General features: G+C 36.7%; 2 protein-coding genes across 2 annotated transcripts; both read left to right on the top strand.

Annotated features, from left to right (window-relative positions):
- Positions 1-381: 381 nt before the first annotated feature.
- abcb10 (ATP-binding cassette, sub-family B (MDR/TAP), member 10) lies at positions 382-7778 on the top strand. The gene is made up of 13 exons (XM_077237102.1): positions 382-1277; positions 1734-1934; positions 2651-2853; positions 3113-3247; positions 3376-3522; positions 3676-3811; positions 4664-4759; positions 4872-5081; positions 5186-5265; positions 5350-5530; positions 5639-5682; positions 5767-5801; positions 6429-7778. The coding sequence occupies exons 1-13, from the start codon at positions 854-856 to the stop codon at positions 6682-6684; spliced, it is 2148 nt and encodes a 715-aa protein (XP_077093217.1). The 5' UTR covers positions 382-853; the 3' UTR covers positions 6685-7778.
- Positions 7779-9597: 1819 nt separating this feature from the next.
- On the top strand, positions 9598-13165 carry acta1b (actin alpha 1, skeletal muscle b). The gene is made up of 7 exons (XM_077237101.1): positions 9598-9738; positions 10685-10824; positions 10916-11240; positions 11382-11543; positions 12207-12398; positions 12482-12663; positions 12766-13165. The coding sequence occupies exons 2-7, from the start codon at positions 10696-10698 to the stop codon at positions 12907-12909; spliced, it is 1134 nt and encodes a 377-aa protein (XP_077093216.1). The 5' UTR covers positions 9598-9738; positions 10685-10695; the 3' UTR covers positions 12910-13165.
- The last annotated feature ends 337 nt before the right edge of the window (positions 13166-13502 follow it).

The following is a 13502-nucleotide window of genomic DNA, read 5'->3' as shown; positions in this document are numbered from 1 at the left end:
CCAACCGATTTTCACAAGATTGGGGTTATCAACAACGTCGACCAATTGTGCATGTTGTAGAATATATAAATTGAGTAGGCCTATTAGTAAATAATAATAATAATAATACAGCTGATCATAATAATACAGCTGATCACGGAGTAAGATGGTCATAAATTAATCTAGCTATCCAAAAACACTCATATCTATTCATTACTCATTCATTAAATCATAGCAGCATACATTAACATAGTAACATCTCTCTCTCTCTCTCTCTCTCTCTCTCTCTCTCTCTCTCTCTCTCTCTCTCTGTATATAATATAGGCCTAGTTCTCTTTGTTGACCTTTTCAAAATGGCGGCGAAATTGATCAGACCAACGAGACATCTTCGTGTTAATATCTATGGCGAAGATCGTTTTAATGACGTAGTAGCTCTTCGCTTCCTCAAAAGTCAAGGAAATCACCGGGGTCACCTTTTTATTCTTATTTTATTTTAAAACACTCCAAATGGCACTTTTCCGTAACTGGAACAGTCATTGACGTTGTGTTGAGTAAAGACCGACAGATGTCGAGCAGCAGGTTTTTGTGACAGGGCGCTTTCAGTGAATGTGCTGGGCGTGTGTGAAGATAACGCAAACAAGGGCTGGATGTGAAAACTGTCAGGAACAGATAAACCTCAGTAACCGTCGACCCCCGGCTTACAATAAGTCAGTCTTTCTAATGACAATAGTGTCATGCAGTCAAAAGTGATTCCAGACACTCCACATTTACAGCACTGCTCGATGATTTGCCCGTCTGACTTTATACAGTAAGTTTCGATAGATAATGATTAGGTGAGACTCGTAAACTTAATTTTGCTCGTCTTTTTCTCCAAATGTATGATACAATGTTGCGACTGACAAGATTTACAATCGGTAAACTGCAACAGTGTAACATTACCTGCTCTCGGTCAGATACATTATATAATTTGCCTAATCGGACATCAAGAACACCGTGGAGAAATCAAGTGTGCAAGAATGGATCATTTGATGTCCTTGTGTTGTCTGTGTATAAGGGAAGAAACATGTCCAGGCTCTCTTGTCTCAAAACTGGAGGGTTATTTTTACCCAAGAGCATGTGGACACACTCCAGACACACGGTTGCTCTCTATAGCACATCTACAGACTCAAAACAAACCTCAAAGACTGCGGTAAATCAGGAGAACGAGGTTAAAACCTCAGACCACTCGTTGCCGGTACCCTCAGAAGATGTCAATAAGTTGCTACAGCTGGCGTATCCTCAGCGATGGAGACTGACAGGCAAGTCAAATGCTTATGTTCTGTGTTTAGTTACATGATCCGGAGGCTCTTGATTGGTTTTGACAGTTTTCTGAAAATAATCCATGTGTAAAGTTGCATCCTTTACAAAAATTGACCATGATAAATATACCAGATTGTGGCACTTTTCATTTACTAATAAGAGATGCATAAATGTTTGAAGAACATACATTACAGCTAATGTGCTATATATATCCAGATAAAAGGACAATATTGTGAAATAAAATAGACCAATAGTCAATTTGTATACTGTGTAAATTTTTTAAAATCTAAATTTTTATATCGAAAAATTTAAAAAGAAAAGAATTTAAATTACTGTCAAATCAAAAGAAATCATCAACAACAACAAAATCCACTAAATGTACCTGATTAATGAAGGGATATTTTGCTTGTCCCTTATAATTTACTTTGTCAATGACTTTCTGACTCTCCTCATAGCTGCCGTGGGCTTTCTGGTGATCGCCAGCTCTGTCACCATGTCTGCACCATTTTTTCTGGGAAGAGTGATAGACACCATCTACTCTAGCTCCACAGAGGACTTCACCGCCTCCCTTACCTCCCTGTGTTTCATGCTAACAGGTGTCTTCCTCTGTGGTGGCGCTGCAAACGCTGCTCGTGTCTACCTGATGCAAATCTCAGGTGAAGTCTCCACGCGCATCCACGTGAAATTACAAAGATGCTTTATAGAAAATTTTGTGGCTTACGTGCTACCGTTCAAGAGTTTAGGGTCAATACGATTTTTTTATTTTGAAAGAAATTTAAACTTTTAATCATTAAGGGTGCATTAAAGACATTAATAATTAATTTAAAATAAATGCAGTTCTTTTGAACTTTCTATTCATCAAAGACTCTTGAAAATACGGTTGTTCGGCGGTTTCTACAAAAATATTAAGCATCAGAACTGTTTTCAACATTGATAATAATAAGAAATGTTTCTTGAGCGGCAAATCAGCATTTTATAATGATTTCTGACGGATCATGTGAATTATGCTGAAAATTCAGCTTTGCCGTCACAGAAATCAATTACATTTTAAAATATATTAAAAAAGAAAACATTTATTTTAATTTGTAATAATACTTCAAAATAATATGTTTGACTGTATTTTGAATAAAATAAATGTAGCCTTGGTGAGCATAAGAGACTTATTTAAAAAAAAAAAACACACATCTCATCGACCCCAAACTTTTAAAAGGTAGTCTACGTCTTTATTGATTTAATGTATTTGTTCTGTAATGCTTACGTCAATTTTTTTATTCTTTAGTCCATTAATTAGAATCATTCCATGTGATTCATTGAGTTGACCAGCATGCATTACTGTGCTCGTGCTTTAATAAGTCTTTCTCTGCGTTCACAGGGCAACAGATTGTGCGAAACTTGCGCGAAACCCTTTTCTCCTCAATTTTGAAGCAGGAGGTGGGATTCTTTGATAAGACCCGAACGGGTGAGCTCATTAACCGGCTTTCGGCAGACACTGCCATCGTTGGACGCTGCCTCACTGACAACCTGTCTGATGGGCTGCGATCCCTCGCCCAGGCGGGGGCCGGGGTTGGCATGATGGTGAGACACTTGTGATAGTTTGACATTTTAGCAGCTAATTCTTTTTACGAATATCACATTTTAACTGCACTCATGTGAATCTAGCTGCCATGATTCTGCTTTATATAAAAACATTTAACTCTCATTACTTCCTCATGTTTCTAAAACGGAAGACACAGAGGAATGTGAATCTGGTGTCGTACTGTTTGTATTCATAAATGCATCTATTTTTATCATCACTGACTACCGTAATTCAACTCTTGAACTTTCTCTTTCTCAGCTATATGTGTCACCTAGTCTGGCTGCCTTTGTTCTGATGGTTGTTCCTCCTATTGCCTGCCTGGCTGTAATTTTCGGTAGATTCCTACGATCCATATCAAGACGCACACAGGATGCATTGGCAGAAGCCACACAGGTAAGAGGTCATGTTTTCTTTTAATGGGGCTTTATTTCATGTTTTATTGCATATTTGACAGTGGACAGTGATAATCTGATTGCTGAATTCATTGCTCTATTGTAAGTGTAATGTACTGCATCTCCTAGTTAGCAGAAGAGAGGATCAGCAACATGCGGACAGTCCGGGCTTTTGGAAAAGAGCTGACAGAGGTGCAGAAGTACTCCGAAAAGGTTGACCATATTTTTGAACTAGCTAAGAAAGAGGCTGTGCTTTCCGCTGGATTCTATGGAGTGGTGAGATTCATCTTACTTGTTGTGTAGATGTTTAAGTTGTATTGCATGATTATCAGAACTGACTGTTTAAAAGTAGTATTTAATCAGTAAGGCAGTTTAAGATAATTTGCCCAGTCCAGTTCTTCTGCTCTGATGTTTTCATTTCTGTTGCAGACGGGACTGAGTGGAAATATCATCATCCTGAGTGTGTTGTATAAGGGAGGTCTGCTGATGGCCAGTGAAGCCATGACTGTTGGGCAGCTCTCTTCTTTCCTAATGTATGCCTTCTGGGTGGGCATCAGCATCGCAGGTGAGGATGTTACCTCAGAGCAACACTATATGAATATACACTGCTGTTCAAAAGTTTGGGGTCAGTACTATTTTTTTTTATAGATACTAATACTTTTATTCATCGAGGATGCATTAATCAAAAGTGACATTAAAGACATTTATAATTTTACACAAGATTTAAATTTTGTTTTAAAAATCCTGTTCTTTTTACCTTACTATTTGTCAAAGTAACAGGGTTTCCACAAAAAACTTCAACAGTGATAATAATAATAAATGTTTCTTTAGCACCAGAATGATTTTTGAAGGATCATGTGACACCGAAGACTGGTGTAATGGCTGCTGAAAATTCTTTTTTCCCATCACAGGAATAAATGTAATTTTAAAACATATGAAAAAAAATATTAAAAGTTATTTTAAATGTCACAATATTACTGTTAAAAATGAATGCAACTTTATTAGCATAAGAAACTTCTTTCAAAAATGTAAAAAAAATAATAATATTAATTTTTACCCCAAATTTTTGGAAAGGTAGTTTATGTCCCTAAATATATATTAATTTTCTGTAAACTTTTCAGTTCAGCCATATCCTGGACTTCATTTTTAAATTCCTCATGGGCTGGTTTACATACAATTCACTTCATTTATGTCATTGGGTCCCAAGGCAAGCGTTATAATGTTTGTAGCCAGTGTGCAACATGTAGAAAAGAATAGGTTTCTTTCAACACAGTTCTGTTGGGATTTCCCAACAAAACCGCTCTTGTGGCGGCGTAACACTGGGCCTTATTCATTGGTAGAAACCTGTTTAGCTGTAATTGTTGTTCTGTGTAGAAGTTTTTAAAGTACTCTACAACTTTCTGTGGATTAATTTAAGGTTTCAGTTCATTCTATTCTGAGTTGATGAAGGGACTTGGTGCTGGGACTCGTCTATGGGAACTCATGGACCGAAAGCCAGAATTTCCCCTCAATGGTAAATAGAATTTCCTTTCTAAATAATGCCAAAAATGCACAATACTTTTATCTATTCAAATGTGAATGGAAGTAACATAATTATCTTTTTGTTGATTTTTTTTCTTCTTTAGAGGGGCTTGTGTTAAAACCAGAGCAGTTTAAAGGAGAACTGGAGTTTCGTAATGTGTGTTTTGCTTACCCAACGAGAAAGGATTCGCCTATCTTCCAGGATCTAAGTTTGTCTGTGCCGGCGGGGTCAGTAATGGCAGTAGTGGGATCCAGTGGCTCTGGCAAATCCACACTGGTGTCTTTGTTACTCCGGCTGTATGATCCTGATTCAGGTGAGAACTGAAAGGAAGAACATAGTGGAATAATAAGGTAATAATTACTAATATATGACAGCAGTAAAAATGCAGATACATGTGTAGTTTTTATTTAAATGCAGGTGTGGTCACTGTTGATGGCCGTGATGTACGAGACTTGAATCCTTACTGGCTGAGGAGTCACATTGGTACTGTAAGCCAGGTAAGAAAAGCCACCAGAAGAAAGAATTAGACCATATCCTACCTCCATTTTACTAATTTCTGCGTGTGAATATGTTTTTTGTAGGAGCCGGTTCTTTTTTCCTGTTCCATTGCTGAGAACATCGCTTATGGGGCGACAGACCCAAGTCAGGTCACAGTAGAGGACATCTACAGGGCAGCACAAATAGCCAATGCTCATGACTTCATCCAGGAATTCCCTAAGGGCTATGATACACTGGTAGGAGAGAAGGGGGTGCTCCTGTCAGGTAGGAAAATAACTCCAGTGAAACTCATGTTTGTGACGGGACAAATCTGTCTGTTTGTAATTCAATTGACAATTAATGCATAACTACACTGATTTGTTGAATGAACAGGAGGACAAAAGCAGAGAGTCGCCATAGCACGAGCCCTGCTGAAGGTAATCTGTCCTCTTTAGTATTAGACTGAATTTTAAATATTTTTTGTTTATCTTGTTCTCATGCTTATTTGATGCTTTTCACAGAATCCCAAAATACTTTTATTGGATGAAGCCACAAGGTGAGATGCTGTTTGATAACTTCAACTTATAATAAACAAGTACAGTACTTAAAAATGAATTAATTAATTTAAATTTAAGTTTTAAAAAGTTTAATAACAATTAAAAAAAAAATTTAATTATAACGTTGAGATTTTTTTAATGATTTTCTAAATTCCTAAATGAGTCATACTAGAATATTTCCAACTTTTAAAAACTTTAACCGCTAGTTAGCTCTTGCTTTTTAGATATGTCTTTATTCTTTGTCTATATAATATATATTATAGTTCATATTTTAGTTAACAATGTATTTTTTTAAAAGATCTGTTCTCAGGTTATGTGTCCATCCTTTTACAATCATATCTTTCCATTTTTTAAATAATAGTGAACTACTCCAAAAAAAACAACAACAAAAAACATCATCATGACATCATCCTTTCAGGGTCATTGAAGGACAAGTCAAAGTCTTGACTTTATCATCACTTTAACTTGTTTCATTATGTGTGTCAGTACTGTAATGTACAATCTTTAAATATCGATCTTGCTGCCATGATTTTGTACAGAACCTTAAGCACTGATGGCTTGTGTCAGGATGTGAATATACTGTATCTGTTCTATATAAATAAGACTTGCCCTGGTCTCTGTTTCAGTGCTCTGGATGCAGAGAATGAGTTTCTGGTACAGGAAGCATTAGAGAGGCTGCTAGACGGTCGCACAGTGTTGATCATCGCTCACCGTCTCTCCACCATCCAGAGCGCAGATGCCGTGGCTGTGCTGGACCAGCACCGCGTGATGGAGATCGGCAGCCATGCCCAACTCCTTGCCAATGACCAGGGGCTCTTCCACAAGCTGATGGAGAAGCAGGCCTTCCTGCAGTCCGAGCAAAAAAAGGCTTTCTACAAATAGGAGAAACAGTCATTTAAAGACAGCAAAGAGAGTTCACACATTCAAACATATTTAAATGTTCTATCTTGATATGTTTTATTGTGTTTTTGAGCACTCTAAAATGACTAGGACTGAAATGTAGCTATTTAGCTTTTGCAGTGTCATAAACTGCCAAGTAACTGGAAACCAGTTGTATACTGATCATTGTTAATTACAATGGCAGACAGTCTGTCCTACATGCTGTGGACATGATTTAATACTCGTCAGAGTTGCAAAAAACACTGCTTTTAAAATTGTTTTATGCTTTCATAGCCCAAGAAAAACATTAATACATTTGAATGGAAAAGCTTGAAAGGGATATGAGGTAGATTTGAAATATGAGACCAAGTTACTTGCTACTACTATTACTACTACTAAGTAATAATTAATGTCAGTCATTTATTAAGAATCAGGTGATAATCAGTTTATTGAAGTGCACATAGGGCCCTATTCGTGATACATGAGCAGAACTCATTTCTGTGTAAAGGATACATAAAACCATAAAAAAGTGAATTCTTGCATTTGATTCAATGGGAAAATTTACACAAGAATGATTTATGAACAATTTACACAAATTAATTCTCATTTTTTACAAGTAATATAGATAATGAAGGTTTTTTTTTGCGGGGTAGGGGAATTACAGAAACAATGGTGCTTCTGTCTATTCTTATCGCATTTGTTAATGACACAGATGTCAATGTATCGTGCCTAAATCATAAACCTCAAAGCTTTTACTGGGATGAAATTCAACTTTTTGTCAGTAATGAAGATACTGTTTTAGAAAGAGCACCTGTTAAAACCATTGTAAAAGAAAAAAGGATATATATTATTGTCTCCATTGTACTTGAAAACAGACACTATAAGAGAGAGATTTTTACTTACAGACAATATATATATATATTTATATATGTACCATTAGGACAAGATTAAATCTATTCCGAATTTTAGAAGATTTTAATATCTCGGATGGTAACTTATTAGGTTTCAGTTAGTGAAATGTGTATTTTTGATTGTTGTTTTTTTTATTTTCTATTGTTTTATCTGCACTCTTAATAAATTACATTGAAACATTGAAATTACATTGAAACATTACTTACAACACTGCCATGTCATCGAGAACAGTTAAACAACTTTAGTTGCCAAAAGAGGGTGCTGTTGAGCCTTGAAAATAAATGTACAAGCTATTCTTGAAACCAAGAGTGTCAGCAAAAGTGGGTTAAGTAAAAAGGGGGATCTATTATAGATGATGCAATCTATTGATGATGCAAGAGACTGTTCAGTCTCCAAAAATGTTATAGTCACTCCTTTAGTAAGCAACTCTACTACTACACCTCAGCGATAAAGTGGTTTCATTAATTGCCTTCATTGTGCCCCCCTCTCTTATCCTCAGAAACTGAACCACAAAGTGATTAAGTTCAAGCAGGGAGGTTGTAGCTCAGGCTGTGTTGTAAGCTGCTTACCCTCAGTGAGTGTGGCTGCTCCCTTCATCGACTCACTCAACATAAGCTCTACGGCCAACTATGGCAGGGTATCTGCTTGCAGAGACGGGCCTCTTGAGTAAAGCATGCAGAGCTGCCACACACCTCCCTGCACTGGAAAAAGAAAAATCACAAGGAATCATAATGATTTTTTGTCTTGCTTTCCAGCTAATATATCTATATATCTTATAACAATATATCTATAGTATATCTTATAACAAGATATAGTTAAAAAGAAAAATAGCACATTAAAGGGATAGTTCCCCTAAAATTTTTTATTATCTTATTTATCTTACCCTCAAGTTGTTCCAAACCTGTATAAGTTTTCTTTCTTGCGTTGAACACAAAAGAAGATATTTTGAAGAATGTTGGTAATTAAACAGTTTACAGTTGTCATTGACTTCCATAGTAGAAAACATGGAAGTCAATGGCTACTGTCAACTGTTTAGTTACCAATATTATTTAAAATATCTAATTTTGTGGTCAATGGAAGAAATAAACTCATACAGGTTTAGAACAACATGTGGGTGAGTAAATGATGACAGCATTTTCAATTTTGGGTGAACTATCCCTTTAAGACTTATTTTCAGAACATATAGACTATATAGGGTTTAGAGAAAATTACCAAAAAAAGATTGAAAATTATATAAGCACCTAGAAATATCCCACAAGTACAAACCTATCTGGTTTTCAATTAATTTAATTAATCTGGATATTTAGTAAGCTGACATGAACACCATCTAAATCATTTAGAAAACTGGCTGTAGTTGAGTTGTGAACAGATGGTCCAAATGTCCTCCAGAGTCTAAAATAGAAAATGCAATTCTATAAAAGATCAGACTACCTACCCACAATTCACTTATGATTATTGTAAATATGCGTGTTAGCGGGAGGTGTTTTATAACATCATTTGCAACAATGAATCACTTATTAGGCTATATTAACTGCTAAACATACAGTTCAGCTACAAATTACAATGTATATATATTTTTTTTTTTACATATTGTTGATATAATAATAATAATAATAATAATAATAATAATAGTTTGTAATAACATTATTTGACTTAATTCCGCACATCTCTTTGGTCAAGATTTCATTTCGGACCTACTTCACCAAAACTTGGCAAAGTATATGAGAATAATGAGATCAAATATTGTCTGTGCACAAATCTCTAAACATATCTTACAATTGAGAGAAATATGAAGCACCATGTGGGAAATGGCGAGTAGCAACATCAACTCCTCCCCCACACCATATACAGCTCATGCTGTGAACTGAAATGATGACTATCAAACCATAGAAGGACAGTCATGCTCATACGAACCTAGGGATAGCGGGAGACACGCCGCTTCACTAGGAAGTCACCCCTCGCTTGCCCTGCAAAAGCCTAATATGGTTGAAGGATGGGGAAAACTCCAACTGAACATTCACAGATCCTCGATAGTACCCCCGCATGGGGACAAACACGAAGAGTATATAATGTTTTCATGGGTCAGTCAGTTCGTGACTGGATCCATCAGCGGTTGTGTTTTGCACTGAGCTTCACCAGAGAAAGGTAAGAGAAAAGGATTAAACAAACCCATGCGCTACTTACTAGTGTAGTCACGCGGACTAAAAACTTTTAGTCAATGGGGCTTAAATAATACTTGCATAATTAAGTTTTCATAAATTAATCATTGAATGCATTTAGAATAGATGATTTGTATATTTTGAATTGTCATTCATACATTAGTAGCCTATACTTGACAATGACATGACAGCATGTAAGAATCATAGTAGAAAATGAATAGCTGCTATGTATTATAAAACTATTAATATTATAAACATTTCTAAGAGTTATAGATTTATGACAAAAGGTCATAACTAATAATATTACTTTATTACTACTTGATTTATTCATTAATGTTTCCATTTCTACGGCACTTGTACACTGTAAAAAAAAAGTATAATAAACTTAATTTCATCTTAATTGCTGCCGTAAATTTTAAGTAAAATCAAACTTACCACCTGCAGTCATAAGTTCAGTCATCACTGGATCATCACTTTTTAACCACTTGGAATTTCATTATTGATTAATAAAATTAAGTTAAAAACAAAGATTTATACAATGAGTCTGAGTCATGAAACTGACTTATAAAACTCAAGTACATAGGACAGAAAATATTATGACAATTTAAATGGATGGAAACAAAGATGTTATAATGATAAAAAAAAACATTTTTGTAGTGTATGTAACTTATGCATGCATTGCTGTAGAATCCAATCCAATATTTCTCAATGTTCAATCCGAGATCACGTAACTATTTTACAAGGTGGTTTCGTAAGAATTCATACACTGTGAATTTTTTTAAAAAAGCATGAAGGTCTACCCCTAAACTTAACCATCAGTGGGGGGTAAGCAGAGTGTACAAAAACGTACAATCATACGAATTCATATGAATTATTCACCACAACGTATATAGTTACAATTTGCCATAAGAGTGTGTTATGTTCCTCATTAGAATCCATCAAGATGTGTGACGACGAAGAGACCACCGCCCTGGTGTGCGACAACGGTTCAGGCCTGGTCAAGGCTGGATTTGCTGGTGATGACGCCCCCAGAGCTGTCTTCCCCTCCATCGTTGGTCGCCCCCGTCACCAAGTATGTTGCATTTCGCCATTTTCAAAATAATTGACAAGCTTTAGCTATTGTTACATTTGCAACATTAAAAATACCCTTTTTCTTCTTCCAGGGAGTCATGGTGGGTATGGGTCAGAAGGACTCATACGTAGGAGATGAAGCTCAGAGCAAGAGGGGTATCCTCACTTTGAAGTACCCCATCGAGCACGGTATCATAACCAACTGGGATGATATGGAGAAGATCTGGCACCATACCTTCTACAACGAGCTCCGTGTGGCCCCTGAGGAGCACCCAACTCTTTTGACTGAAGCTCCTCTTAACCCCAAGGCTAACCGTGAGAAGATGACCCAGATCATGTTCGAGACCTTCAACGTCCCAGCCATGTATGTGGCCATTCAGGCTGTGCTGTCCCTGTACGCTTCTGGCCGTACCACTGGTGAGGCAATTATTTTAACACTTAACACTCCCACTAATCATATATTTTGAAGATCTAATTTACAAATAATTTTAAGGGATCTAAAGTGCAGTTTTATACATTTATAAAAGTCTTTTCTGACCTTTTTTTTCTATATTTAAGGCATTGTTCTGGACTCTGGTGATGGTGTGTCCCACAATGTCCCCATCTATGAGGGTTACGCTCTGCCCCACGCCATCATGCGTCTGGATCTGGCTGGTCGCGATCTGACCGACTACCTCATGAAGATCCTGACCGAGCGTGGATATTCTTTTGTCACAACCGGTAGGAAAATGCAATTTTTCAATTTCACAATAATTTCTGTGTTGTTTTCTTCTGTTTACATAAGATTTGTCACAACAACTCATCGAATTTCTTTTCAAATGTGTCTTTCAACTCATATTTGTTGCATTTGTTGAGGGGTGCACAATATTTTAGTGCTGTAATGGTTATTGGCCAAAGTTTTGTTTTTCAGTTATCATACAAGTCATTGTTGGATATACACTACAGTTTTTACTACCATACAGTTTTTTTTTAAAGAAATTAATACTTTTATTCAGCAAGAACGCATAAATTAATCAAAAGTGTCAGTAAATACTTTAAAAATGTTACAAACATTTCTATTTGAAATAAATTGTTTTCTTTTGAATTTTAAAGTTTCAAAGAAACCTGAAAAAAGTATCAGTTTTCACAAAAATATTAAGCAGCACGACCGTTTTCAACATTGATAATATTACGAAGAAAATTTTCTTGAACACCAACTTTTTTTAAATTTTAAAATATGTTTATCCCTCTAAAAATGTTTGTTTTGATTAAATAAATGCAGCCTTGGTGAGCATAAGAGACTTCTTTCAAAAATTCAGACCTATCTTAAACTTTTCCTATACAATTTTTTATTTGTTTTGTTATGTTGGAAACAACTGACTTACTTATACACTCCGTTTACAGCTGAGCGTGAGATTGTCCGTGACATCAAGGAGAAGCTGTGCTACGTGGCTCTGGACTTTGAGAATGAGATGGCCACTGCCGCCTCTTCCTCTTCCCTGGAGAAAAGCTACGAGTTGCCCGACGGCCAGGTCATCACCATTGGTAATGAGCGTTTCCGTTGCCCAGAGACCCTCTTCCAGCCTTCTTTCATTGGTGCGTAAAAAACAAAGACTATTAAAAAATGTTGCGTTTCTCTATACAGCTTTTAGTTTGATTAATAAGGTGTTTCTGAACAGGTATGGAGTCTGCTGGAATCCATGAGACCGCCTACAACAGCATCATGAAGTGCGACATTGACATCAGGAAGGACCTATATGCCAACAATGTCTTGTCAGGTGGTACCACCATGTACCCAGGTATTGCTGACCGTATGCAGAAGGAGATCACCGCACTGGCCCCCAGCACAATGAAGATCAAGGTACTGTAATGCATCTGTGGTTATCTTTTAGCATGCTCCTGTCCCCTATTGATAGAGCAATATGTATCACTGACATGCTCATGTGTCTCCTCATTCTGACAGATCATTGCCCCACCTGAGCGTAAATACTCCGTATGGATCGGTGGCTCCATCCTGGCTTCCCTGTCCACCTTCCAGCAGATGTGGATCACCAAGCAGGAATACGATGAGGCAGGACCCAGCATTGTCCACCGCAAGTGCTTCTAAATCCATCATCTGCATCTGTTTGCTGTGGATCACGCAATAACATATGGGACAGCTTTGGTACAGATTTATTTTGTACCCATGTGTTACTTTACCCTGGATTACCAAGCTGGAACACGATGAAGCAGGCCCCAGCATTGTCCAAACAGACACAATCAAGATCCAGAAAACCGTTTTACCACGTTGTCTATCACAAGACTGTAATCTGTACATAAATAATTATTAATTTATTAAAGTCCATTATTTGGTTTTTGTGACACGTTTGTGTTAATAAATTGTTTGACTTGAAACTGGACATTTAGGCCTGGTTTTACAGACAGGTCTTAGATTAAGCCAGGATTAGCCTTTTGGTAAAATTAGGGCATTTAAGTAGCTTTTAAAAACATACCTTAAAAAAAAAACATTACTTGTGTGCATCTTGAGACAAAACAATGGCACTGACATATTTTAAGATATGTCGGTTAAAACACCTCAAACATGCATTTTAGTCTGGGACTACCTTGTCTGTAAAACTGGAGGTTAGTGATCTAGAGCAGGGGTCACCAAACCTTTTTTCTGGGGGCCACATTATCGTTCCTGACTGTGATGGGGGGGTC

Source organism: Siphateles boraxobius, unplaced genomic scaffold (genome assembly GCF_051911475.1).
Source record: "Siphateles boraxobius isolate OS27281-9 unplaced genomic scaffold, OSU_SipBor_1 20, whole genome shotgun sequence".
Classification (NCBI taxonomy): Eukaryota; Metazoa; Chordata; class Actinopteri; order Cypriniformes; family Leuciscidae; genus Siphateles; species Siphateles boraxobius.
This window is presented reverse-complemented; position numbering and strand designations above follow the sequence as displayed.